Source organism: Zootoca vivipara, chromosome 3 (genome assembly GCF_965207765.1).
Source record: "Zootoca vivipara chromosome 3, rZooViv2.hap1.1, whole genome shotgun sequence".
Lineage (NCBI taxonomy): Eukaryota > Metazoa > Chordata > Lepidosauria > Squamata > Lacertidae > Zootoca > Zootoca vivipara.
The window spans coordinates 58,931,828-58,958,486 of record NC_142586.1 but is presented as its reverse complement, the minus strand read 5'-3'; the positions used below and the strand labels follow the sequence as shown (position 1 = coordinate 58,958,486).

The 26,659-nt window shown below is 44.3% G+C and overlaps 1 protein-coding gene across 1 annotated transcript; it reads right to left on the bottom strand.

Moving 5' to 3' along the window:
• Nucleotides 1-207: 207 nt before the first annotated feature.
• TNFAIP3 (TNF alpha induced protein 3) lies at nucleotides 208-24,241 on the bottom strand. Its single transcript, XM_035108887.3, has 9 exons — nucleotides 23,808-24,241; nucleotides 18,390-18,702; nucleotides 10,181-10,371; nucleotides 9,090-9,237; nucleotides 8,431-8,601; nucleotides 7,446-7,626; nucleotides 5,448-6,376; nucleotides 3,395-3,624; nucleotides 208-2,344 (listed from the first exon to the last, which is right to left on the bottom strand). The coding sequence occupies exons 2-9, from the start codon at nucleotides 18,685-18,687 to the stop codon at nucleotides 2,060-2,062; spliced, it is 2,433 nt and encodes an 810-aa protein (XP_034964778.3). The 5' UTR covers nucleotides 18,688-18,702; nucleotides 23,808-24,241; the 3' UTR covers nucleotides 208-2,059.
• Nucleotides 24,242-26,659: the final 2,418 nt, after the last annotated feature.

Below are 26,659 nucleotides of genomic sequence, written 5' to 3'. Positions count from 1 at the left end.
GAAAACAGGTGAATAAAGCTGTTAGACCCAATGTTCCCGACAATCTGTTAGGAGGTGGTCATGTTGTGTGGCTTGGTGCTTCCTCTCCTGGTAGGGCAGCTGTGTGAGCACATTTACCTACTTATGGACAACAGCTGCTAGACAGGAATGACAGTTCTAAGAATAGCAATTGCAATAGCTGCAAAAATAAAACAATATTAAGAACAATGAATTCTTAAATAATTTATTTTTACCACTGGATTCTACCCCTCCCGCCCTCTCCCACAGTTATACACTTGCGCAGCTTTGGAGGTAAAATGAAATAAAAAGTAACCATACTTAAAAACAATAAAACTGTGCAAATTTAAAAATTACACTTCTGAAATACATAATATAAATATTTTCAACACGTCTTCACATTTAACAAAGTTTACAAAACAGGGCGTAGGATTTTCACAGGAAATGGGGCTGGAGAAGAGAGAGCTATGGAAGGATTATATACGAAAGTAGAAGCTCAAGCAACACAGCAGAAGCAAGAGACTCATCAGGCCAGGTAGGGAAAGAAAGGACGTTCTAGACTGCGGGGCTTCAGGCGCCATTGTATTTAGTGCCTAGTGGCTTTGTGATCATGGCAAGGAGAAATTCTCCGACTGAAAAGCTGCTCCCAAACACTATGGAAATAAACGGGGTTTCTGCAGAAGCAGCACTTTCCAAACTGCACTCCATCCATTCCCTTTAGATGGGATTCACTCACAGGTCCTTTGCAGCAGCAAACAGGTAAGGAGAAAAGGGAATGGCTGAGCCCAGCTCTCCTGCCAGCTCCTGCTCCACATGAGAATGAGGCTCAATTAAAGCCTCATTTCCCACTCGGTTCTGTAGAGATTGAGACGGCTCTTGGTTCCCATTTGGATCTAAAATGCACTACCAGGCAAGTGGAGCAAGCGGCTAAGTGGGCCCCTGATATGTTCTCTTTGGCAGACTGGTCACAGCAGGCACTGCAACTCCTCCACTGCTTAACTGCACCACTGTAGGCGTCCTCTTGCATTGTCCCCCAAGACAGACAGATGCCAGCCCCAGTTTGCATGGAGCATAGGGTCTTAATGTGCCTAACAGAACAATCCCATCCATGTCCACCTGGAAGCACGTTTGAAGAAATTCAGTGGGACTTGCTCCCAGGTAAGTGGGGTTAGGATTGCACCCTTAGGCATCTTCATTATGCTTTCATTATGATTCCAGCCTAAGCCCTGTCCTATGCCAGCAAGGATGTTTGAACAGTATGTATTTAGGTGAACGTTTCATTTCGGAAGAGATGCGTACCCAGCTGCCTTCCATATTTCTAAATTATGACAGCAGGGTTAGTAGCAAACAAGCAAACACAGATTATGAAATGGAGAAACAGTGTTGTTGAGGACGACTGCTGTTTTACATGCATGAAACTCTGGTTAAGAACAAAGAGAGAAAGAACACAACCAGTTTCTTTAAAATATTTTTTTTAAGCCAAACAATCAAGTATTAAAGGCTTCTACCATGACTTGCTAATAGCTTTGCTTCATTCACGGCTTCCGGCAGACTCTCTTTGGTAGAGAGACCATCATTTTCAAGGACAACAAGGTTGTGTGGTAGTTGCAGTGCAGGAAACTCTTCATCTCAGGCAGGTTTCCTTGGATTTTGAACACTTAATATTCAGACAGTGTGCAAGAGAAGTATCAGCAGAAAGAGGGGTGCAAGAAACACAGTCTTTATTCATCTCCAATGGTTGCGTATTAGCATAGAACAAAGTCAGAGTACTGAGAAAGGAGTTTGTAGTCAAGTATTCGGCATAAGCATCCTGCATCTGCAAACTGTGTTTCTGTCCCAGGATACAGAATTCTGGAGAGCATATTGTTCTTTGTGCCACAATGTGCATTTGTACGTACACGCACAAGCAGGTGTACGTGTACATGTACAATTCAGCTTATTGTTTTCCCCTCAAAGTCATGTGTACTTTTTCCACAGACTGTGAATGAGACTAGGTTGAGTGTTTTGGAGGTTAGCACCATTTTCCTTTCACAAGGTAAAAGCCGGCGTTTATTCTCTCTTGCTATCCATAGATCTGCTTGAACTGGTAGCACTCGTTGCAGTAGCCGTTGCACTTGTTATTGCCATAGTGGTCGCAGGCAGGGGCTCGGCAGCGCTCCTTGGGGAGCTCAGCTGCTGGAGGGTCCCCCCGAGGTCCCCCCAACTGGGCCTGCTGACCAACATGTAGGCACTCCGGACACAGTTCCCCATTCCTGGAAGCTAAGTTGTTCCTACAAGAAGCTGTGGCACACTTGCGCTTCTGAGAGCTTGGGAATGTCTGGCGTAAATCTCTGTGTTGTCCTGTTCGCTAAAAACAATGAAGAACATTGTCAGGTCTAATTGTAACAGTCACAGCCTTCATCTGAGCTTTAGTTACTTTTATTCATGTCACATTATTGACCAGACGTTCCCAAAGGTGAAAACCAAAATGAAAAGAAGCAGTTGTGGGCCTTTTAAGTTAGAAAACAATCATGCTGCTTCTGATGCAAGTGCCCTGGATAAGATACTGACACAGGCTGCATGAGAAGTGGCTTGCAAAGTGGATCACTGTGGCAGGTGGATCTCTGTGGCTTACAGGAAGAGGGCACGGCACAAACCAAGCTGATCCATTGCTCCTGCTAGCGCGTTTGCACTGCGCTGACCTCTTCCCCTCCTCTCCCTTCCCCATAAGCAACAGAGATGCACCAGCTGGGAAGCTAATGCAGCAGCTCATCTCCACCTGGTAATCTGCTTCTGGCTTACATAGCAATAGTAGACTGCTCCCTTCTAGTTACAAAAGGAAAACTATTACAAGCATGTGACACTTTCTTGACCATTCTTATGGTTGCACAATGAAGAATGGATAAAAGAATAATTGCCCTGTGACTTGGGCTAGGTCTTCTAAAAGAGTTTGGTGTTATGCTAATCTAAAAACTCAGGTTTTCCAGTTTTGGTACAGGCCAGATTTTTCTCTCCCTCTCCCACCCACCCCTCTCTCACACACGATACAGCTTATGTACGTTTTCCATTCCACTGTATTGTGACAGAGCAGCACCAGCGCCAGGGTAATTTCTGGGATGTTAATATCAACAGGAGTTAACACTTCTGAGAACAGCTACAGAAATAACCCCCTGTTCCTCTATATGCTTTGGATGTAGCATTCTTTTGGTTAGATAATAAAAGCAGGTTTTAATGTTTTATTGTTATTCAGGGGCCTGTATCTATCACCTCCAGAATCCCAGGCAATAAACTACTAACATAAAGGGATGATAATGGGAGTGTATTTTTCCTTCTTCTTAAAATGGACTCATAAAAGACTTTTCTAGGAGGAAAGGCACAAAGTTAAATCAGGGAGAAAGATGTTGTTATGTTGACTGACCTCTGATTGTCTCACTAGCTGGTCTTCGGTTCGTCTGGCTTCACGCAGCAGCTTGCTCTGTGCTTTTATAAAGCATTTCTCGCAGTAGCCCTCGAGCATCGTGCTCCCGATCGTGCCACACTCTCGACCCAGGCAGGAAACGGTGTTCTGGTACATGGCAGCTGAGACTCCCGAGTGCCCTGAGGCAGGAGAAGTCCGCTGAGACCTTCTGTGATGGAGCACCGAAGCGTCTATGATGAGAGCAAAGGAAGAAAGTGGTCACTTACGAATGCAGGATGCCTGCCATCTTGCTCAGTCTTGTCTACAGTGATTGGCAGTGGGTCTCCAGAATTTCAGACGGGGGACATTCCCAGCCCTACCTTGAGATGCCAGGGAATGAACCTGTGACCCACTGAAGAATGATGACTGGTCCATTAGGGTGAACAGGGTACTGCCCCACCAATCTCAGTCAGTCACAGCCAGACCCAACCCCCAACCAGCCTTCCTTCCTAGTTCCAACCAGTCCAGGGTGTGGCCCTGGCTGTCAGCTTCCACCTCCTTTGTCCCAGTGCTGCCACTGTAGAACTCAGAAGGGACTTCCGGTTTGTCGCAGCCATTGTTAAGAAGCGCGAAATAGCCCTCCGGGGAATCTTATGCAGCGTGGGTTTTTTTAGAGGTTCAGCAAAGGCTACATGACCTTGGAACCCCAGGGGGTTACCTTGGGGGACAAGGCACCCTGGCTGTCAGCTTCCACCTTTTTTGTCCCAGTACTGCCACTGTAGAACTCAGAAGGGATGGCATGGAAGCAAAACTAGAAGTAGCTTGCTCTGCCTCTCATTAGCTCTGCCTCCACCTACTGTTGGGCTCGACGCTTTCTGCCCCACCAGTCCCAATGGTCAACCTCTGCCACTGAGCTGCGACTTCAGCGACCAAACTTTGAAAACACAGAGCGGGAAAAGGGGCTGTTGTCTGTGCTCCACCTTACCCATCACTTGGCTATTACTGAATGCAATGTTACATGAACTATAGAGGCTAAAAATGGTCCCTTTTGAGATATACTAGCAAGGATGTATTCTTGTTCTGCATGTATTCTTGTTTGTAATATGGAGCAATTTTCAGCAGGTGTGCCTTCTAGCACTGGGATACAGCAAGGGGCAAGGACTGTCTGAATTTCTGTATGCCACACAGCAGCTGGACCCAGAGAACAAAAGACAACTCTAAAAATGAACTGTGTGGATTCATTTTTAAAACACTCAGTGTTACAGCATATGCATTGCCTGCAAAACACCCCAGGAACAATCCCTGGAACCTGAAGACACCCCCCCCCCAACTGACCCCTATTTGAAAACCTAGAGAGTCTCTGCCAACCAGTTAAGATAATATTGAGCTAGAGTGACCCCACATTCTGACTTCGTATATGTTCAAGCAAGTTATTCAGCTGCCCTCATATGATTAAAAGCCCTGTGGTCTATGGCTAGAATTTTCTCCTCTTTAACCCTTACATGCCCCCCCAATTCAGACTGGACAACTTTTCCAATGCAGTTTAAATTGCTTGTTCATTGAGCATGTATGTTTTGCCATACTGGAGAGCTGCTTAGGAAACTATCAAATTTGTTCTATTGTGTTTCCACCCGCACCCTATAGTGAACTTTTAAATTGAATCTCTAACAGGATTTCAGAAAGGAATCTGGGGACTTTTCTGGGGACATGCCCTGGTAACCAAATGCATCCCCAATACAACAAGCCCTTGAGGTTAGGTTGCTGTTCTGCCTACTTCAGCAAAACATGAAAAGCACACTGGAATTCCTCAATATTATAAGTGACTATTGCAGCTGCAAGTAAGCTGAGCTTTTCCACTACAGGCTTGCATTCCATCTTGCAATTCAGCATTACTAATGCTTTAGAATTATACTTCATCTCACTTGCTTCATCCTGTTTGCATCTTACATCTCCTTGCAAGCTGAGATTGAACAGGAGCACCTTCTGTTCCACCGTTCGCAAACACCCCCTCTCCCCGCCAGCCCAATTCTCTGTAAGGGTGAAGGAGAAGAGAAGCACTGTCCCTTACGCTCACCTTTGTTTTCCCGGTACTCGAAATAGCACAGTGTGCAAAAGCCTTCGTTTTGAGGAGTCCCAAAAAAGCTGCAGCCGGGTTTCCTGCACTTCCTGCTTCCTTTCTTCCACTCTTCTGGTCTCTGGGGCGGAGGGCGCGGTGGCAGCAGCTCTGCTGCGCTGCTGCCGCTTGCCATGTGGCAGGACTGCTGAAGGAGGCTCTGTGACAGATGGGTGGGGTCCGATGTGGACCTCTGGTGGCCTGAAGGTGCGACACCTGAGCTGTTGGCACTTGACAAATGGTCTCTAGTCCTTTTGAAGCAAGAGCTGCACATGCCATTAAAGGTCCTATTGGCGCCCTTGAGGCAGAACATGCAGGTCACCTGGTCCGGCGGCCTCTGCTCGCTTGGGCTGTTGCAAGGGCTGAGCTCTGCAGTGTTGTTGTAGCAGCGTTCGCAGAGCCCGTTGTATTGCACGTTCAGGGTGAAAGGGCAGCCGGAGGTCCTGCACTTCATGGCAGTGGTTTCGCTGTACAGAAAAAGGCTCGGGGCTGTGGGGGGTGCAGAGCGAGGCCCTGACACTAGTTCTTCGGATGTCCGTGTGGCAGGCTCACGGTGTTCGCTCTTAGGTGAGCTGGATTTACTTGTCCGGGGCTTCTCAGACCCCGTCCGGAAGTTCTGCCTCCTCGCCTTGCTCCCCTGCTGCTTCTGCTCAAAGCACTCATGGCAGTAAGGCTGGGTGCTCACGGACATGTAGAAAGGGCAGTTCGGAGTCTCGCATTTTGCCTCCACCAGCGACAGCTGGGGCAAGTTCAGCTCCACCTGGTTCCTCTGACCTGGTTCCCTCCCAGCGGGCTGAGCATTTTCTTGCCACTTCTTGTATTCGTGCTGCACCAGCTGGAAGTAATCTTCCACTAGGTTAATCTCTTTGGGCAAGTTTCCTTCATCCAACCTTCAAGGAAGAAGAGACAAAGGAATTTGTATCACCAGGTGGGGAAAAGGCAGCAAACTTTATACAGTCTGGGATGACATAATCAGGGCCGGCTCTAGGTAGAGTCCCGGTGGCGCAGGGCTGGCAGGCGGGGCGCTGCGCGGCGAAGCCGCAAGGAAGCCATGCTGCATGCTGCGAGGGCGTGGGCGCTGGAGTGATCTCCGCGCCTCAGCGCCAGAGCGCCCGACCTGCTTGAGACTGCCCTGGACATAATAACACTGCGAAAGCAGGAAGAGCTGCCATCCTACATCAGCAAGAGTGCATAATGGAAAGCAGCACAGCCTACACTTATGAAGCAAGGTGGGAAATTTGAAAGAAGGAAGAAGTGTGTGATTAGAACAGAGGGTCCCAAGCTTATGGAAAAGGAGAAGCTGACAATGGTCTTTAACGTCTCTTTTAGCAAGATAAACAGACACTGTCTCAGTCCTAGTTACAGGACTGGGCTGGGCTGAAAGAGAACAAGCAAGTTGTAGTTTCTTTAAAATTGGCTCTCCTCCTCTCCCTGTGCAGTGTCGGATGTCTTCCCCATTAAGTGGGAAAGAACGTGACTCTCAGTTTTGACTGACAGCTATTCTTAGTGGAATTCTACACTGTGCTATTACAAATGTTCTATCTGTCCAAGCATATCAGCTTGCCAGATGGAATGATCTTCCCTTCCATCTTCCTGGGCATAGTTTTTTTTTTGGGTGTCTCTCGACCCCCTCCCCCAAGCCAATTTTGGGGAGCACAGGGATAGGATGAGAAAATCCCTTTTGTGCAAATGGACGCCCTTCTCTGAAAATTCATTTACTGGTTTTCTAACAGAAGCTGTTAGGATCTTTTATCAGTTCTGTATGTTCCAGAGCCAGCCTGAATGTTCTTCTTTCTTTCTTATAGACATCTTTTAATTGTCCAGGATTAAATGCCACAGTAAAAGCAGAGAATGCACCCTTTGAAAAGGGCATCTGAAAGTGAGAGGCTGAATACATTGCCAACTTAAGAATATCTGTTATCAAGTTAAGTGCTGGACAGTGAGAAGATGAAGACTTACTTTGCAGCATTAATGAGATGTGTTGTCCCAGAATCCCAGCCTTGCACAGGAATTTCTATCACCATCAGGTAATCTCTTAGCAGCTTTTCTTTCTCCCTTTCTTCTGAATCTGTTAGAAAGTGCACCTTCAAGTCTTCAAACCTGCCTCTTTCACAGCTGACCAATGGGACAGCCCGGATCTCTATGTAAAGGGGGGGAAAGAGGATTGTTGTGAATTAAATGGGAAAAGACAGGCACAACACAGCAAAATGAGCAATATTAAGACCCTAAGGCTGATAACCAAAAAACAACCACCCGGAGAGGCAGTTGTGGAAACTGACTGGAATTATAAAAGAGCAAAAGTTATGAGCCACTTCAAGGTGAATAATTTGCCCAAACCAAGTATTTCCTATACAAAAGGAGTAGATAATCCCCACCCTCCATTGAAGGCTGCATTACCCTGGGGACTATATGCCAACACAGTGGTACCTTGGTTGTTGAACGGCTTGGCTCCCGAACTAATCGGCTCCCGAAAGCCGCAAACCTGGAAGTAAGCGAACGTTTTTTGGAAGCTGAACTTCCAATGCGGCTTCTGTGGCTACCGATTGAGTGCAGGCAGCTCCTGCAGCCAATCAGAAGCCCCGCCTTGGTTTTCGAACGGTTCCAGGAGTCGAACAGACTCCTGGAATGGATTAAGTTTGACAACAAGGTACCACTGTAGTGGACAGAGTCTGCAGAATTGCATTGCTCTCTCTCTCTCTCTCTCTCTCTCTCTCTCTCTCTCTCTCACACACACACACACACACACACACACACACACACACACACACACAATGCAGAAGAGGAAGCAATTCCCAGAGGGGTGGTCTGGAGAGCAAGAATGACTCCCAGACTGCATCTGATGAATAACAGGGAGAGTTCAAAATGAATTTGCTGTTGGTTTGATGAGAAGAAACAGGGAAACACCAGCGCAGACCACAATATACCGGTAATGTCTGAGACCTACCTGGGCCACTCTCTTTCAAAACAACCAGAGGGGTGAAATGCATACTGTCATAGGCCAGGATGATGGGGTATCGATAACACTCTTCTGCTGGCCAGTGGAGAGGCAAGTAAATTCCGCCAACATTCAAAGGGGAGAAGCTTGAACCTGACTGCAAGCTTCTAAGCATTTTATCTGATTCATGAAAAGAAAAGCAAGGTTTAGTTAAACATGACTCTTGTCAGCAACAGAGGAAGGGAAACATTTGCATTTTAATTTCCAAACTCCCAAACTATCAGAAGAATTTCAATAACTCATTGTGAGGAAATATTAAAGCTGATGTAAAAACAAATAAACCCAAACCCTAAATCGCTTTCATAAGTGAGGTCACCAAAATTTTGGTGTCATAAACAGTTTTTTGTTTTTGTTTTTTAAGTTGTAGATATTGTTAACCCAGGGGCGGTGGTAATTGCCTCTTTCAGAGGATAATTTACATAAATGTAGAAATTTACAGGAAACAATTGCCACGAACAGAGGTGCTCTTCATGTTATTGGTTGCCCATCTCCACTTCTATGACACTGAAACACCTTCTGAATGCTCTTCATAGAAGCATGGGTGTTCAACACTAAAATTGGATCGCCTACTGCAAACAGTACTTTGAACGCAAAAGACACATTCCTACCTGCGACAACTATGATTGGGCGCCGTAGGATGTTAACAAGGACAAATATGTGGATTTCTTCCAATGAGTTATACTGAAGGCCTCTGTGGGCGATTGATGTTTCTGTAGATGCCATTTTGATGAGGTTCTCCCATTCGTCCTCCCAATTCTAATGGAGAAACAGAAAATACATCTATTTAGCTTTGGGTTACTATCATGCAAGTTGGGAGGCCGTGCATGCCGATTATTTTTCCTTATCCGAATACTGAGAAAGTTAATTCATACGATATGCATTCCAGATGTATAGAACCTGAAACACTAACTAATTAAGGGCACGGCTGCACCTGATTTGATGTTGCATTCTCTCTTCCAATTTACAAATGCTCTCTTGCCTAGCAGGCAAGTGGTTACTTGCGAGCCTGCAACTTGAGGACTGTGAAACAACGCAGTTGCTTGAATCTTATTTTCTCAATACTTCTGTGAGTTGGAGGCACCAATGCAACTGTGTTACTCCACTCCTACCACCACCACATCCAAATAAGCAGCAGTGTCAAGAGGCAGTTTCATCTTAACATGTGAGCTACTATTGGCTGTTTGAGAAGACTAGTCTATAGTCTACTTGGGTTAGCAACTAATGGAGAGGATAATTTATCCTTTCAACCAGCATGTTCCTGTAGAAAGAAGCAAGAGCAGAGGCCCCCACATGACATAGATTCTTCGATGGGAAGTCTATGTCTAGCTGTAGGTTTCTAAAAAGCAGGATGGGTGTTTTTTGTTTTGCTTGGGTGGTAGCAGCACCTCTTCATAACAGGAAGAGCAGAGACATGCCAACTTTTGGAGATGTGGGTGGTCCATGGAAATAACCCTTCTCTGAGGAGGTTACATGAGCTGGAAACTCCACTGTAGTGAAACGCTTCATTAATAAATTCTGAAATCCAGTAAACTTAATGGACTAAAATGTTTTAACTAGTTGGCAGCCCTGCAATTTTACTTTCTTAAGCTCACTGCCATAACTGCCTCCCACCCTGTGTAATTATACACAGGAAGTCACGATCCGCCCAACCATACCAAGGTTTGAAACATTATTCGTTACATAAATCAGTCCAACATACCCTGGTGTCGTAGCAGAGTCCTGTTGCCACAAATTCCTGTGATTTCAATGTTTCTCGTTGCCAACGCAGTTTAAAGTTGCGTGTGTCCACTTCCCTGAGTGCACTAAACAACGTTTTTCTCAGGACTAGGTCGACATCTTGGACGCCCCACATGTACTGGGATGCAGCATGCATCAGGCAATTCCCATCCCCTACAGAGAAATGAAAAGGGTTAGTTATTTCATACATGCAAACACAAATAAATAAATAAAAATAAAAGCCCAAAACATAATGGACAGCATACATATTTCAAGTTCGTTAAAAATAAAATCTCTGGTTCTGCATAAACCAGTAATGCTTTGGAGAAGCAATTAACGTTTCTTAGAAATCTCCCCTCAAACAATCTATTTTTACTTTGGCTTAGTATCATCTGAATCTTGTGGATATGGGGTAGTCTGTTCTCCTGCTCCCAGTCTGAATAAGCTGAACACTGACAAATAGCTGTATTTTTCTAATCCAGCATTCCCCCACTAAGTATGGTAGACATTGTGTGTGTGTGTGGGGGGGGGGGCGATAATTCTGAATGTGCAACTCCAATGGGATTATGTTACATGCAGAAAATAAGAACAGATCCAATGTTCTGCCTTTCTGTGCAGAAATCTTGTTGGTGTTGAAGGAATTTTATGCAGGTTGGCAGAACAGCTTTGATCCTTAAAACACAAAGAGAGAGCCAAAAATAGTGTTTATATAGTGTGGACAGCTGGTCTGAATGAAAAAGTTGACAATCTGCCCCTAAATGGAGAAGTGACTGAATATAAAATGCAGATGAAACTATTCATCCTATAAAAATGTCAATATATTAAAAAAAACTCACGTTGCTTTCAGTGCACAGTTCCCATTTGTGCATGTGGATCACACTCTATGAGTTTAATTTTCAACCACTTCCCAATAGCTAATATTCAAGGGTGAAAGGATATTAGAGCTTTGACTAAAACTACAAAGCTTAAGAAAGTCCATTTAATGATACAGCTAGAGGAGATTTCCCTATTCCAATTGCCGTTTACACTTGTTTAAGGTGAAGTACAGAATGAAAATACTCAGTTCAATTGCTGATTTTACTTTATTTTTTGATGAAAAGGCACCATTCTCTATAAAGTGTTCAGAGCTGACATAAGTCAACACTATCAGCACTAGATTTTATGGCCACAGCCTTTTCCTTCTTAGACAAGCTACAGAAAACTGAGAAGCAAAAGAGAAAGCGGATTTATAAGAAATTGTTCTACTATGAATCTGGTTAGTTGGGTTGTGTAAAACATACAAGTTTCTGACACTCATGGAGAATTCTCAAAAAAATATAGCAATGCATGCAGCACTGTGTGAACTTTCTAGGCACAGATCACTCCAGCCAATTGTTTCCAGACATGGGCTTTGTGGCAGAACGCTCTCATTGAGGGATAAGTTGCCAGGATTGCTTTAGAGCAGTAGTTTTCAACCAGTGTGCCGTGGCATCCTGGGGTGCCTTGAGTGATGGCCAAGGGTGCCACAGGCAACACTGGCCTCTGTCCCTCTTTCCTTCCCTCCCTCCCTCCTCTGATGCCCCCCCCTGTGTTTCTGCCTCCCAAAGGCTTGCAGAGCTGTTTGTTGCATCAGCCTTGGCTACAAGCTCCTGGTGCCTCTGGGGCTGGCCAGAGGGTGCTGGTTGCCAAGAGCTGAGGCGGCCTCGGAGCAATTAAGCAAGTGGGTGAGGGAGCCCAGCCAGCTGATCCACGAGCCCTTGCTGTTGGGAATGGATGGACAAATGGAAGGCCGGGCAGGCAGGTACTGAGCTGGCCTTTCTTGTGCTTGCTGCATGTGCAAGGCCTGCCTGGGAGCTGAGTGTCCAGTGTTGAAGGGGAGCCTTTCCGCCATCCAGGTCTGGCGGTGCCCACTGCTCCCGCTGCTGCCTCCCAAGGTAAGGTACTGGCCTCAAGTTCACATTTGGGCAGCCTCCATTAGGCCACCAAGGCAGGGGGCATCTTCTTCCCAGGCCCCTGGGGGGCAGTGTGAGGAGGCACACCTCTTTGGGGCAGGAGGGCTCCCAAGAAGAGGGGAGAGGAGAGGAGGCTGAGAGAACACTCCACAAGGGAGGGTGTTCGAAAAAGCGTGAGAGGCTGCCAGCTCTGCAGGCAAGGGGTGACATAACTGGGCTGCTGAGCCCCACAGGGGTGCCACAGAAAGAATGTAGTTGGTCAAGGGAGCCATGGACTCAAAAAGGTTGAAAACCTCTGCTTTAGAGAGAGGAACTACAGTAAAGCACGGTGCTTTAAACTTTGCACTCTGAGGCAGAGGGAGGAAATGACTTTCGTTGAAAAATCAGTATCCCTTCCTTTCATTCTTGGACCAGAAAAGGGGATGGATCCTGCACCCAATTGGCTAGGAAAGGTGGAGACTGTGCTGCAGACTCCCTCCCTTAAAGGGGTTGCAGTGGGGAGAACTATTTTACCCTTGCAGTTCTATCTTCTCCTTACCAAAAAACCACAAATATCTGAAATCAAATTGTTGGGAAGACAAACTCTTCCACTAAAAGCAGCAGTGACAGATTTATGAATGTTTTGGGACAGAAGAATGTCAGGAGTGTCAAGCGACAGAAGGGATCCTTTGCCTGGTTTTTAAAGAGACACTTGTTTTTGCTGTGGTTACACCAACGTTCCATTCCATTTTGAAAAATGGCACCAAAGGCCTAAGTAAACAGTACCCCAACCAAATCCCAGTTTCACGGTCCTGACTAGGTGCTCCTTTTTGGTTTGTTAGAGCAGGATCCTTTCCTTCGCTTTACCAAAATCAGGACCAGTCCCAAGGTATTCTGCTGCCAGACAAAAGGAAAAAGACAAGATGGTGAGTTGTATCTGAATGTTAGTCGATCTCAGAGTAGAACCACTGAAATAAATGGGCATGACTACCTTGTTTCTATTAATTTCGATGGGTCTACTCTGAGAGAAACTTAGTTGGATACAACCTGACATCTCATCCCATTCCATGTACAGAAGCCAACCAGACTGGCAGCTCCTTCAACCTGACCGGCAATATTATTTAAACACTGGTGAGAGAAGCAGGATAGCTTTGGGGGTGCAGGACAGAGCTATGTGGCATATATACCCTCTGCCCACCCGAGTGCTAAAATAGAAGCATTTCTTATAAAGGGTTAGGTCCTCACTACTACTCTTTTCTTTTTCTTTTTCTGCTTTAAACAGTATTATCTAACACAACTCAGAAAGCTGGCTTGTCTTTGCATAATCATATTTTAAACAAACAAAAATAGATATTAAATGCAAGGGTAAAAAAAATGCTTGCAAGGCTGATTTATAGTCTTCTGGCTTTACCGAGCATAAAAAAATATGGCATACAAGTAGGACAATTATTACAACCTGTAAAGAATTTCCCTTTGCAAAATCTAGAGCAAAGATAAGAGGGTTTTTTTCCTTGTGTGCGCTTGCTTTCAGTTCTGCACACTGAACCGCCAGTTCAAAATTCCCTAAGCATTTGGAATTCCCCAGTGTTAAGCTATTTGACTAGTAGTTGAGTAACAGCTATTGTACTTCTTGTTCCGATGAAGAGACATTTGAACTGTGAAGTACACAGTGGACTTTCCAAGTAGGCGTGGCTAGGGTAAGTTGGAATGCCTAATCATTAGAGAAGCGAAATTGCTAGTCAGTAGATGTGGGAATCTTTTTAAAATGAGATGTTTCCTCCAATCTTTTACATTAATAAAATCAACAAGTGTGTCCCTTTCCAATATATCCTCAAATGCATGTCATGTTTGAAATAAAATTCCCAGAACAATCTTTCTACACTTTTGCTAAAATTATTTGTGATGAAATAACAGGTGCATTTATTTCTTGGGCCTCAAGATGGGCACAGAGCTACATCCCCTACAAATTGATCTATGACTGTAAGAACGACCAAATGCAATGCTATTGGCTATGATGAAACTGCAATTTCTTTTCTTATTAGTTACTAACTGTACCCGGCTACGTGTTGCTGTGGCTCCATCAGGGCCCCCGTTTCCCAGGACAGACGCATGACGTAACGACACCCCCACCCTCTGTTGTCCCGGCGGGTGATGTCATACCCCCCCCCGTGTGACGTCACCCTCCACCCCAAGCTCTCTCTCTCTCTCCCCCTCGCATACAGTATGGACATGCTGGGGAAGGTCTGCCCGGATCCCCCAGAGGATTCCGGCAGGCAAGGGGGCAGGCGGCCCAGCTACAGGTCCTTAGCGAAGGCGGACATGTCAAGGGCAGAGGGGAGAGCCGAGATGCCGGGAGAGGATCCTGCCCCCATTCTCCCAGAAGGAGCTGCCGGCCACTCGCTCCCAGCACCCTCTGCACGCTCACGTCAGAACAACGCCAGCGCATTCCCCACAGCGTCCTGGGTTTAAAGAATGTTCTATAGCGTCTGTTGCTTTGATGTCCAACAGATGGCGCTATTTTTACACAAAATCATGTTTTTACCTGTCACAGGTATGACATCTATATATGGTAATCTAAGTATATGCAAACACTTGCATATTCGCATTCAACGTTGTGTCAAAATTTCAAGGCAATCGGTCAAGCACATTCAGAGATTTTTTGTTATATACAAACGGACATTTACATTTTTATTTATATAGATTTTACTATTTATTTAGGGCACAAGCCACCTCCTCCCATGTGGAGAGAACCCTTTGTGTGCATGACAGAGGTCCCATCTATTTCAGTCTACAGAGCCCTTAGCTGAAGGCCTTCTGTGTAACATGCCCACCCACTGTCAGTCACATGAGGTTTCATCCAGGCTTCTGATGGGAAGCACAGGAGGGACAGGACTCAGCAGAACGCCTGTCGAGATCCATTCCATGCTCACAAAGCTGCATGCATGTGCAAAGGAGATAGATCGGGTTGTTTTATTTTGCAAATTTCCTTCTTTATTCTTGGGGGAGGGGCTGAATAGGGTGTTCCTTTAAGTCTTGTGGTAGAGGTGGGGAAAAGGTTGGGACTGGAACTGTTCCCCGACCCCCTGAAAAAGTAACAAACCCATATGGGTCTGTGCTTTCCAGGATCCATTCCTAAAAATCCAGTAGTTGGGTTAAAACAAAAAACAAAAAAACACCAACCCAAGTCCTTCTCTCTACTTCTGTACTTTGAAGCGATGCAAAGTCGAACATATTTTACTACTGTTCACTCTCATCTAGTATGTGTGTAGTTTAACACACTGGCTGTGTTCACACATTGCATGTGGATGTGTGGGCTTCTGGGGAGAAGGTAACAGCAGCTTTACTCCTCCCTGGTCCTTTTATTGGCTACAGTTCATGAAGGAAGAGAGAGATTACCCACAAGACAGAAGGAGAAAAACTACCCAACACATTGCAGAAGCCATAGTTTGGCTTACTGCGCTGTGCAAGCCAGGCCACTGAAAGAAAATGCAATAGTTCAATAGTTCACACGATCAGAACAGAATATACCCCCACATTAGAGATAAGCAAATGTAGTCCAGGTTTTAACACATGCTCAGAAACCTGAAACTCTGTTTCAGGGCTCCAGCGAAAGGATCTCTCAGAGAGGGAAAGTAGAGGATTATCACTATAGAACAGTCAATTCTGTTTTTTTTTAAATAAGACAGCCCATGCAAATAGGTTTGCCTTTCTTTGGATGCAAGTGAAGCATCCATAGGGACAACATAGGTGCTTGAAGACTACCTGTTTACCCAGCATTCATCCTGATGAATTTGCCGAAGATTAGATGACGTTCAATAAATTTATTCATTTAATAAATGAGTAAATTTATATCCCACCCTTCCTCACAAAACATCACACGTGGCAAACACAGGAATAATAAAACAATTAAATCATCTAAAAACAATTCCAATATGGATGCAGATGACCAATCACTTTGATTTATTTGTGGGGAGACTAGACGACACTGCGTCAAAGCAAGTGTCATCCCACATGTTCCAGTGCATTTTCCTGTCACTTTCCTTATCATAACGTTCAGTCTTTTGGGGAAGTGGGTTTGTTGTGCAAGAGCTCCAAACAGCTTGAATTGCATAACTTGGATTTGCAGGGATGTGACACAAAAACAGCAATAGTCCGGAAGGGCCCCAAGTGACCCACTGCGAAAACTCCCACAGTCCAGTGAGAGGTCCAGATCCACCATTTGAGACCTAACACTTACTCTCTTAAGCTTTTGAATGAACTGAGCAGTTTTGATTTTAACTGGACTCAAGGTTTTGTGTTGCTGCTCTGCCCTTTCACTTGATATGATTTTATAGAAATTCTACTATAATTATCTAACTAAAATTCTATCCTACCACTTCTCCCAATGAAGCATATCAAATATTTGTATTTTATGATGTAGATATCATATATGTTGAAAACTGTCCAGAGATTACTGTGTACTGAAGGATGGTTTATAAATCTGGCAAATAAATAAAAAGAATGCACAGATGTTATCACTCTCATCTTCTGGGAGCATATGTGTTAAGTTTAATTTTAGTCCTGGTAACAGGAGGTGCTGTGGAGCTGCCCTCCATATGGTTGTGTTGCTGCTGCTTACCTGGATGGCACAGGGGTGAGGTCAGGGCTGTGTGCATGCAGCAGCAGGGACACTAGATTGACTCTGCTGGTGCACCTGCATAGCCTGACCTTGCTGCCGCACTGCACTGTCCAGGTAGGAGGGAACAAAACTGCTCTTGAGAGGACACCTCATTACACCACTTCCTCTTGCCTAGCAACATTTAGCCCATATTAATTTAGATAGAACAACTTGTACAATAAGGATAATTCAGGAGATGTAAAATGTTATGAAAGCTGTTGGTGGCTCTAGACATTACAGGAAGTGTCAAAAAGGGGATGTGTGAGCGACGTACATCCTCTTTCCACGCTACTGATGTCATATCTGAAGCAGCAACTTGTGTTTGGGCATTCCAGATGTTCACCTAGCTCGTGTCTTCCCACAGAGTTGTACTAACTGCTGCTTCAGACATCACATTGGATTTATTTATTACATTGGAAACAAGGCCCAAGTTTAGAAATGAGCTTGGAACCCACTGAAGTGGTGGGAACCACCAGTGAAGAGATTTGTCAGTGCCCTGTGCCCTGATCTGTAATTATTATACAGAAGTCCTATCAGGACAGGTATAAAGAAGGCACTATTCAGGATTCTGGAGACAGAGTCTTCGCCATCAATCCATCAATACAGGCATTAATTTAATACCTGATTGGGCAAGAAGCATGTAATGACCCAATGCACTGCAGAAGGCAGTCCATGCCTTGAGGGCCACATTCATAGGGCACATGAAACTGGTTTCACTGTCTCTTTAATTGTGTTGAAAATTTACACCCTGCCTTTGAAGCCTTCAAGATAACTGAAATCAGGATATCTTAACAAATACAGACATACATGAATATATGCATTCTTGTATCACAAGGCCAATGGTTTGCATGGAGCGGCTCACCATACAAAAATGGCAATTTACTCCACACAACACAAGGCAACAATATAGCGATCCAACTGTGTAAATGTGTATCAAACAATACTCGCTACATTTAAAGTTACCTTTAAATTGATACAGTGTGGGTGGGCCACTCACTGGCTCCCAAACGGACTTGAATTTTATTTCTGAAATTAGGCCCCAAATATATAGTTTTAAAAACCCTCCAAAATGAATTATTCCCCATGCACCATGTCCTGAGTAACTAGGAAGAAGAGTTTCACAAATATGTAACCTGATATACATCTAATAGTTGCATGGATAAAAGGTAACACTAAGAACCAATTGATTCCAGATCCTGGTTCAATGAGAGCAACTCTGGAGGGTAAAAGGAACTGTCATAAATAAAAAGTGGAGGAAATGCAAAAAGAGGATGTTTCACAGTCAGTAGGCCTATGTTTCACTGAAATATACGTACACAATCCAGATCAGTGTCTTTTTGGTCACATTCAGCAGTACTGTTCTGAAAATATGCAAGTGCTGCTTGTGAGCCAGGAAGGTTCTTGAGGGCAACAGTACATAAGCCCATGAAGTTAACGTAACATACATCTATGCACTAGTTTGACATTAGGCAACCATTTCACTTAAAAGAATAGAAAAACAGCCCCTTCATAATTTAATTTTAAATGCAATTTGAACTAAGCACACTCAAGGTCCATTAAGGTAACAAATGAAGCAGATGCTATTTCTGTCCTACCGGAACAAGGAGAAAATAAGCCTGGCTTACCGTTTGTCTTCAGGGGCACAAGTTTTTTAACTTCTCGACACCAGTTCAGTTTCCTCTGACGTTCTAGTGAGGTTTGAGTTGCTTGGTCAATAAGGGCCTTTTGAAGAATCTCCTGGAACTGTAGGCAAAATTGACACATTCTGAACATCTCTATGGTGTATCTATGCATAGTCTTAAAATGTTGGATTATTCCATTGGTGCACTTGACAAGGTCTCCGGGCATTCTCTCCCTTATCTTCACAGCTTTCAGCATGTTGCTCAAGTATAAAGCTTGAGGAATGATTTGCGAGCCAGCCATTTTGCAAGAAGAAACCTAAAAGAGGAAACAACACTAGTAAAAGACCTCAAATGTGGCACAAAAACACAGACTTTTTTTCTCATAAATTACATTAAACCAGGAAGTTCAGCCTCAATAGCTTCTGTGACACAAGTGCATCAGAAACAATGAGAAGCTTCTTTGGTAAGGATGTCTTAAAATCACCACTCACATTTACTACTGATTTATCAGAAATTCTAACCAAACAGGCATCTGCTACTGAAAATGAAATCTGCATCGAAGGAGTGCCCTATGTTAATTCTAGAGCTAGTGAACTGCGGTGTGCCCAACGGTGCAGAACTGGAGAGCTTGGATTACTCAGCTGTAAATCTATTGAGATGACAGCAGAATTTCCTCTTAGCTCAGAATCCCCCCTGTCTGTTTCTCCATTCCATATTCCCCTTATGATCAAACTAACTAGTGCTTCTGGGGTTTTTTCTGCTGGATTTTTTCCAGGGAGTAGGGGAGCTTTGCTTGTAGCACATGGCATAGGTTGGTTTCTTGAACAGTCTTACAATATACAGCATGAAACCCCACACAACGAACTTATTTAGACGACATGGATAATTACATGTCATAGTTTAGAGAAGTGGGAAAATACCCACCTAGTATTTGAGTAACTGGTTCAAATAACCTTAAAAATGTTCAGTCCTTCAGTTCTGGAGCATTGCATAGGCCAGTGTTTCCCAACCTTATGCCTCCAGATGTTTTGGGACTACAGCTCCCATCATCCCTAGCTAGCAAGACCAGTGGTCAGGAATGATGGGAGTTGTAGTCCCAAAACATCTGGAGGCACAAGGTTGGGAAACACTGGCATAGGCAATATGGATTCTTTTAGACTAAACTGTCTAAAGGGGCCCCTGACCATTAGGACCAGTTGTGACTGACTCTGGGGTTGCGGCGCTCATCTTGCGTTATTGGCCGAGGGAGCTGGCGTAAAGCTTCCAGGTCATGCGGCCAGCATGACAAAGCCGCTTCTGGCGAACCAGAGCAGCACACGGAAACGCTGTTTACCTTCCCGCTGTAGCGGTACCTATTTATCTACTTGCACTTTTACATGCTTTCAAACTGCTAGGTTGGCAGGAGCTGTGACCAAGCAACGGGAGCTCACCCCGTTGCAGGGATTTGAACTGCCGACCTTCTGATCGGCAAGCCCTAGGCTCTGTGGTTTAACCCACAGCGCCACCCGTGTTGCTGACCCATACTTAGGGGGCTATTAACTCACCAGGAAGCTGGCTATTACAGGAATTTTATCCTATGCACATTTAGACTCCATGAGCTACAAGCCCACATTACATTTCTCTGTGCATTTTGAACTGTAGAAGTGAACAGATGTGTACAGTATGCAGTTAACATGTTCAAATGAAAGATGTGATCCTGCAAGTACTTAACACAAAAGGACAATTTTGAGTCAGTGTTAAAGTTTGTATGTGTAAAGGATGATGACATCAGTACGGGATTCTCAGGACAAGCACTGGTTGTTTCCAGTATTAAGTAATAATAGACTATCCAATTTGTTAAGCTCAATTAGAACACTAATTAACATTCCTATTCTGCCAACAGCTGTTCTCCTCCTTAGTGCAATATGTGCTATGGATTGGAGCACATCTGCCCATTTTGAAGTTATCCAACAATCAGGGTTATCCTGCACATGTTTACTGAGGAGTAAGTCCACTAATTTCAATGAGACTTCTTTCCAGAGACTTACCCTCAGATTCTCAGCCAGTTTTACCAACTTGCGTTTCACCAACTCATCTACAGAAATCTCACTAATAGGAATGCTTTAAAACCGTGACTATAAGAACTACTACAATGATAACAACTTAAAAACCAAATCAAGCTGCAAAGAAGTTGGACTACAATAATAACATTCCACAGGCAGAGCAGCTTTTGTTCCTAGTGGATGGCTCTGATTTAAGAAGAGGGGTGGCCATTTTTCCTGAGCCCCCCTTTCCCCTTGCAGCTTCCCATACCACCTTCCAGACTATTCTACATGGTCTCTCAACTCTTCGGAACAAAATTTGGTGGTGGCGGTGGTGGTGAAAGTAGGAAAGAGGAATTAGTGAAAATGGCCTCTCCTGCTCCTATATTAGCAAAGGTGTCTACTGGATCAAAAGCCAGGACTGCAAAAGCCAGTTTAAGCAAGACTGTGCCTGGTCAGGCTGCCCAGTAACTCTATGGAAGACACTCTATGAGTTCCATGGAAGAAAACAATAAACCAAACAAAAGCTGCATAGGTCCGGAGCCTTTGGAAGCCATAAAACAACAACCCAACCCTATTCCTCACAGGTCATGGTGCCCACAAAGTAAAGTGAAACAAGCAGGCAAAATGCTATACAGCTGGGCAGTTTACTGTGCAACTCATAAATGCAGGGTTTGTGCAGTGTCCCCACAACATTATCCTCTTCAAAACACCACCCTAAATTATTTCCCCATTTAATCTGGATTTCATGTTTCTGTGGAAAATCACAAGTAAAATAAACAAAAACAAAAAGTATGGAAACAATAAATCCACATTAAATTGGGGAGGGCGGATATGGAATGTAATTTTGATAAGGGCAACATCATGCAGATGCTGAAAAAAAACGAAAACCTTGCAGGTACAATAAGCATGCAAAGGGCCACTGTCATTTTGAAAGGGAGCACGTTCAATGTTTGAAGCACCAGTCAATACTTCATTGGTAGGGTCCACAGTGTACAAACAAAAAAGCATTTACTGCAGAGGCTTGCAGTGGTTTTTATTAAGCGAGGCCACTAGAGAATTATATCTTTTTCTGCTGACTCCTACAATGGACCTTGCGATTGTCTGAAGGCAGTGTTAGAAACTGAGATATGAAAGATAGGAGCTAAACAGCACCTTAAGCCTAGGTTATGGGCACAACAACATATTGTCTAGGTGCGATTTTTTATAACAAGAATACAAAGCTGAAAATGAATGAACTGCAGCTAAATATTGTGTTCATTTTTCACATGGTCAGATCAGCTGAATCAAACTTGGAGATCAATGGGGTGTCATATGTTGCAACCAGATTGTCGCCATATCCCTCACTCACCAGCCAATCTTATCCCACATCCTGAAAGATATCCACAGGCCGTTACTTCCTTGTACTGAACTGTCAAATGTCTACAGTTCTAGCGACATGCATTATACTGATGGACAAAGTCCTAAATGCCTACATTTGGGGGGTTTTTTTTAGTACTGTATAGAGAAAAGGTGAGTAAGAGGGGCATGATAGAGGTGTATAAAATTATGCAAGGTGTTGAGAAAGTGGCCACAGACATTCTACTTACAGACAAGGTATTGACTCCATTATTTGGGTATTATTTTCTCAAATGCATTATGCTGGAGGAGACTACTTTTCAGTTCTAACTTTATATCTTGCAGTATGATTCCATTCAAGTTTATCTGGAAGCATGTTCCACTGATATCAATGTGACTTATGTTCAGATAAGTGTGTCTTGGATGGCAGTTTACGGGTGTGTAGTAAAGTGAGTGCATATCTTTGTAATGTTGGAATATTCAGATGTGACTGCAAGTCCCATGTCTTGCAAATTTCTTGGGGCACTCCTGCAAATAGCTGAATGTCAATGGCACAGTACGTTTTACATGCAAGAAGTCCCACATAGGGATTGGCATCTCCAGGCAGGGCTGGGAAAACTGGCTGAAACCCTGAAGAAAAGCTGACAGTTAATGTAGAACAGTACGCATAGACAACAGTGAGCTAGGGGGGGGGGGAAATGGTCTGCTAATCTATGTCTTGGCAATATACATTCCTCAGGACAATCCATGTCTGACCACCTACAAGCATTTTCAAACACAGTTAGGGAAAAGTACTATGCTCCACGTCCAGTACTTGATATGAAAGTGAAAAGGCATCCCTAACACCCATGGCCGGGACCCATTCACATAACGTTCATTAGCTAGGACTAACTAGTGCAGGGTCCAGTCTGTATCTGGGTTGAAAGTTCCACTCTCTTTATCTAAAGTTTGGGGATTCACGAATGTAAGCCCTGTGGTGAGGTGCTAAAAAATAATTTGCTCAAGTGAGGGGGGTTGGTTATTGCTTTAAATAACCAAAATAATGAACAAAAATCCTGAAAATGCAATCTTATGCATGTTTCCCACACAAATAATTTGGCGATTCCCTTGAATGTTTAGGATTACAGCCTGGAGATGTTACAAAAAATTCTGGATTAAGTATGAATGGTGCTCTGTTCTTCCTCAATGTCCATTTTTAGTGGCGTGACAAATAATCACAAATTTATTTAAGAATTAAATAGCTAATGGTTTTACTTCGAAAATGCACATACTTCAGCGTCCAAATAGCTTATGCAAGTCTTTGATTTAAAAAATGGGAAATACTACATATTTCATAACTGTTTGTATGAGCTGTCATGCAGTTATGTAAGTTTAGGCAACAAACAAGTATTACTTGAATGCATTTAGCACTTGTTGCAAAGGCATACTTGTGCCAGGGGTCAAGCCCAGAAGTTTTTTTCAGTACTGAACTTCTAGAATAGGTAAAGTAATACCGGTAAAGTCTCTGAGCTTGTGTAGATTACACAGTGAGGAAAGCGCTAGGATACGACTTTAAACAGTCATGGTTTTCCCCAAAGAATTCTGGGAGCTGTAGTTTAAGGGTGCTGAGAGTTGTTAAGAGACACCCCCCTCTATCCCCCCTCACAGAACTACAATTTACAGAGTAGTTTAACCATCAATCCGTCTTCACGGGAAACTCTACAGATATTTTTTTTAATGGAAACACACAAGCAATAACCGAAACTACCGAAGCATCCTCAGAACTAACCTGCTCGCTGTTTGCGCCTAAGTGGAGCAAACTAAGAACTCCTCCTCTCTTTTGAATGCATACACATTTCGCATTAAACAGAAACGCAACCCAGGATGGCGGAGAATCGGGGGTGGGGATGTGGGGAGAAAGAGATGCGCATCTCTCCAGCAGCACCTCCATAAATGCAAGCAAAAACAGGACACCCCCCCCCGGGCCGGCTCGTCGTCCTCACCGACCCCGCGATCAACCCCACAAACTGCAAAGCAGCCCCCACAGCAAAACAACAGCAGCAACACAGGGCAAACGACTTACTCGGCGAGGGAGGCCGCGACCCCCGAATGACTCCGCCAGTAAATCCTTCTCAGCACAAACGAGCCGGACTTGGAGCCATGAATCTCTGCTTCGGGATCTCTGCTGGCCTGGTCCGAGGATGGTGGCTGGTCAAGAGGCGCCTTTGTTAGCTGGCCCCTCACCCTCCTCCTGCTGCTGCTAAAGTTGTTGTTTTTGCTCTTTCGCCGCCGCCTCCTGCCGTCTGTGTGTGGTTCTTTCTTTCCGCTGTTTTACTATGTGGAGCAAAACACACACACACAAAGTGTGGATGCGGGGATTTCCACGGCCGAGGGACTTTCCGACATGTGACACCAGCTGCCTGCCAGTACAACAGCTGCTTCCAGGGCGAAGGGAAGCGACCCGGTGCGCTGCAGGCAGTGCGCCTCCAGGGGGCGCCCTGAGAGCAAGCGACGCCTGAGGAGGAGCACGTACAAGCACGTGACTTCCTCCCCTACCGGCGTCTCTGTCAGCGCATGCGCACGGATGACCTTCGCAATTCCCCGCCCCCTTTTTTTCTTTTGCGTTTCTCAGGCTGGGATTGTCCCGCATGAATCACCTTGGGATTTCCCTCCTACCCGCGTTAATCCTTTTTTTTATTACTTCCATTCAGTATTTTAATCTGTTTAAATTTCTCCCCATCCCCCTCCGCCACGTCCCAGCTTTCTTCGTATTTTTCTTGACCCGAAATTGCTTTCACACAACCAAAGTAATATTAAAAATGAAGCATTCTGTTACTAGGTATTCCAATAGGGTGTATGTATGATATATTGCATACTGTATAATACACACACACATATATATCACAACTTAGAACCTGATAAATTTATGAGCCACAGTCTACTTCCTCAGGTGCATGAAGTGATAATCCTGAATTAGCAAGTGGAAGGAATTAGAAAATTAAATGCAAAAAAGAGCAGGCAGTGAGGATGCATTTAATTTCCTTCTGATCACACTTTTAAGGCCTCCTCAAACTGCATGTGTGTGTGTGTGTGTGTGTTGTATATACACATTTAGGCATCTGATGAAATTGTGGACTGCAGTGAAAGTTTATGCTATAATAAATTCATTACTCTAAGGTGCCACAAGACTATCATGGCAATGGTAACCTAAATAAAGCATACATTTATGCTGATGCTGCTACACTTGCGCATTTCAGAACTCTCAGAATGGAAGCATTAGGGATTTTTATTTGTATTTTTTTCTTGGCAGTGAAAGAGATCTCTGTGAGTACAAGATTAATTGCAAGATTCAAGGACCTGTTCTTTATATATTTTCAAGATTAAAGTAACAGAACGGCAGCATGTTTTAAAGGCAGCCTGAGTTCCATTTTAAAAGCCATGCCAGGACAGTGAGCCTTTAAAAAGGAAGCAAAGAAATGCACACTACTATATTGACATGCAAACCTGGTCCTTTGGCCCATTAAAGTGTTCATCACAATTGCCACTCAGTATAGCCAGCGTTGTGTTCTCACCCCAACTCTCTTTGGAATATTCTCCCTAGTGCTCTCATATGCCTTCAACTCGACTAAATATGGTGTGTGTACATCCATTCAAGGTGCAACAGGGGGTTGTTCACCCTGGCACATCTCTGCAAAATGAAGGTCTACCAGCCTTGCATGTTGAGCACGCTATTTTATGGAAGTGAGTCATGGGCAGCTTACAACCACCAGGAGCGACGTCTTAATGCTTTTCACATGTGCTGTGTCAGGAAGACTTTGAGCATCACATGGCAGGACACAGTCTCAAACAAATATGTGCTCTCCCAAACCCACATCCCCAGCATGTTCACACTTCTGTCTCAGCGACGTCTATGCTGGCTTAGTCATGCCCACAGAATGGAAGAAGGCAGGGTCCCCAAGGATGTACTCTATGGGGAGCTGGCTTTAGGAATTAGGTCTGTTGGCAGACAGTATGTCTGTAAACAAGTATGTCTGTAAACAAGATATGAAACTTGGTAACATCAGTTCCCCATTCCCCATTGGGAATCCCTTGCAGACAACCACAGCACCTGGAGACAGACAGTCAGGTTGTGTATCCACAGCAGTGATCAGAGGAGGAATGACTGTTGGGAGGAGCACAGAGAGAAGAAATGCCATGGTGCATTTGCAACAGCACAAATGGATGCCTTCATCTGTCCTAGCTGCAACAAAACATATCGCTCCCGTATCAGTTTCTACAACCACAGCAGGCACTATAACTCTCCAACGGTTTGATTTCATCCTCAAAGGTGCACTCCTCCATTGTTTCCTGAGACAGATGGATGCCAACCAACATAGCCAACCAACATAGCTAGCAATACAGACCCCCCAAGTGTCCCTATTTTCTAGGGATGTCCCTGATTTAGAGAAGCTGTCCAGGTTTCTGATTTGATCCTGAAATGTCCCACTTTTCCTTAGGATGTTCCTATTTTCATTGGAGAAATGTTGGAGGTTATGGAATTATCTGACCCCCCCAAACCATCTGAAGGCAATCCTGTATAGGGAAGTTTTTTTTTAATGTTTACAACTTTTTAATGTTTTTATATATGTCGGAAGCCACCCAGAGTGGCTGAGGCAACCTAGTAAGATGTGTGGGGTATAAATACTGTAGTAAAATTATCATTATGTTATGGGACGTCCCTATTTTCATCAGAGAAATGTTTGAGGGTTTGGCAATATAAATCCAGTACAGAAAAGAGAAGTATGGGGTCAATGTTAGGTTTTCAACATTGCAATTTGACAATAAACTATGATGTTGAAAGAAGCGACATTGGCCCCAGCTGGCAATGCGCTCGCTGGGTGAAACTGTCTCACTACCTGCTTAGGCTGTAACCTTGCTGTCTAAAGCAGCATTTTT

Bases quoted from the DNA above. Each gene is read 5' to 3' on its own strand.
- TNFAIP3 (XM_035108887.3), bottom strand. From the start codon at position 18,687: ATGGCTGGCTCGCAAATCATTCCTCAAGCTTTATACTTGAGCAACATG. The intron at 8,602-9,089 runs GTAGGAATGTGT...TTCATGAATCAG, and splicing joins CCCAATCATAGTTGTCGCAG to ATAAAATGCTTAGAAGCTTG. The intron at 2,345-3,394 runs GTCAGTCAACAT...CATTGTTTTTAG, and splicing joins AGCTAGTGAGACAATCAGAG to CGAACAGGACAACACAGAGA.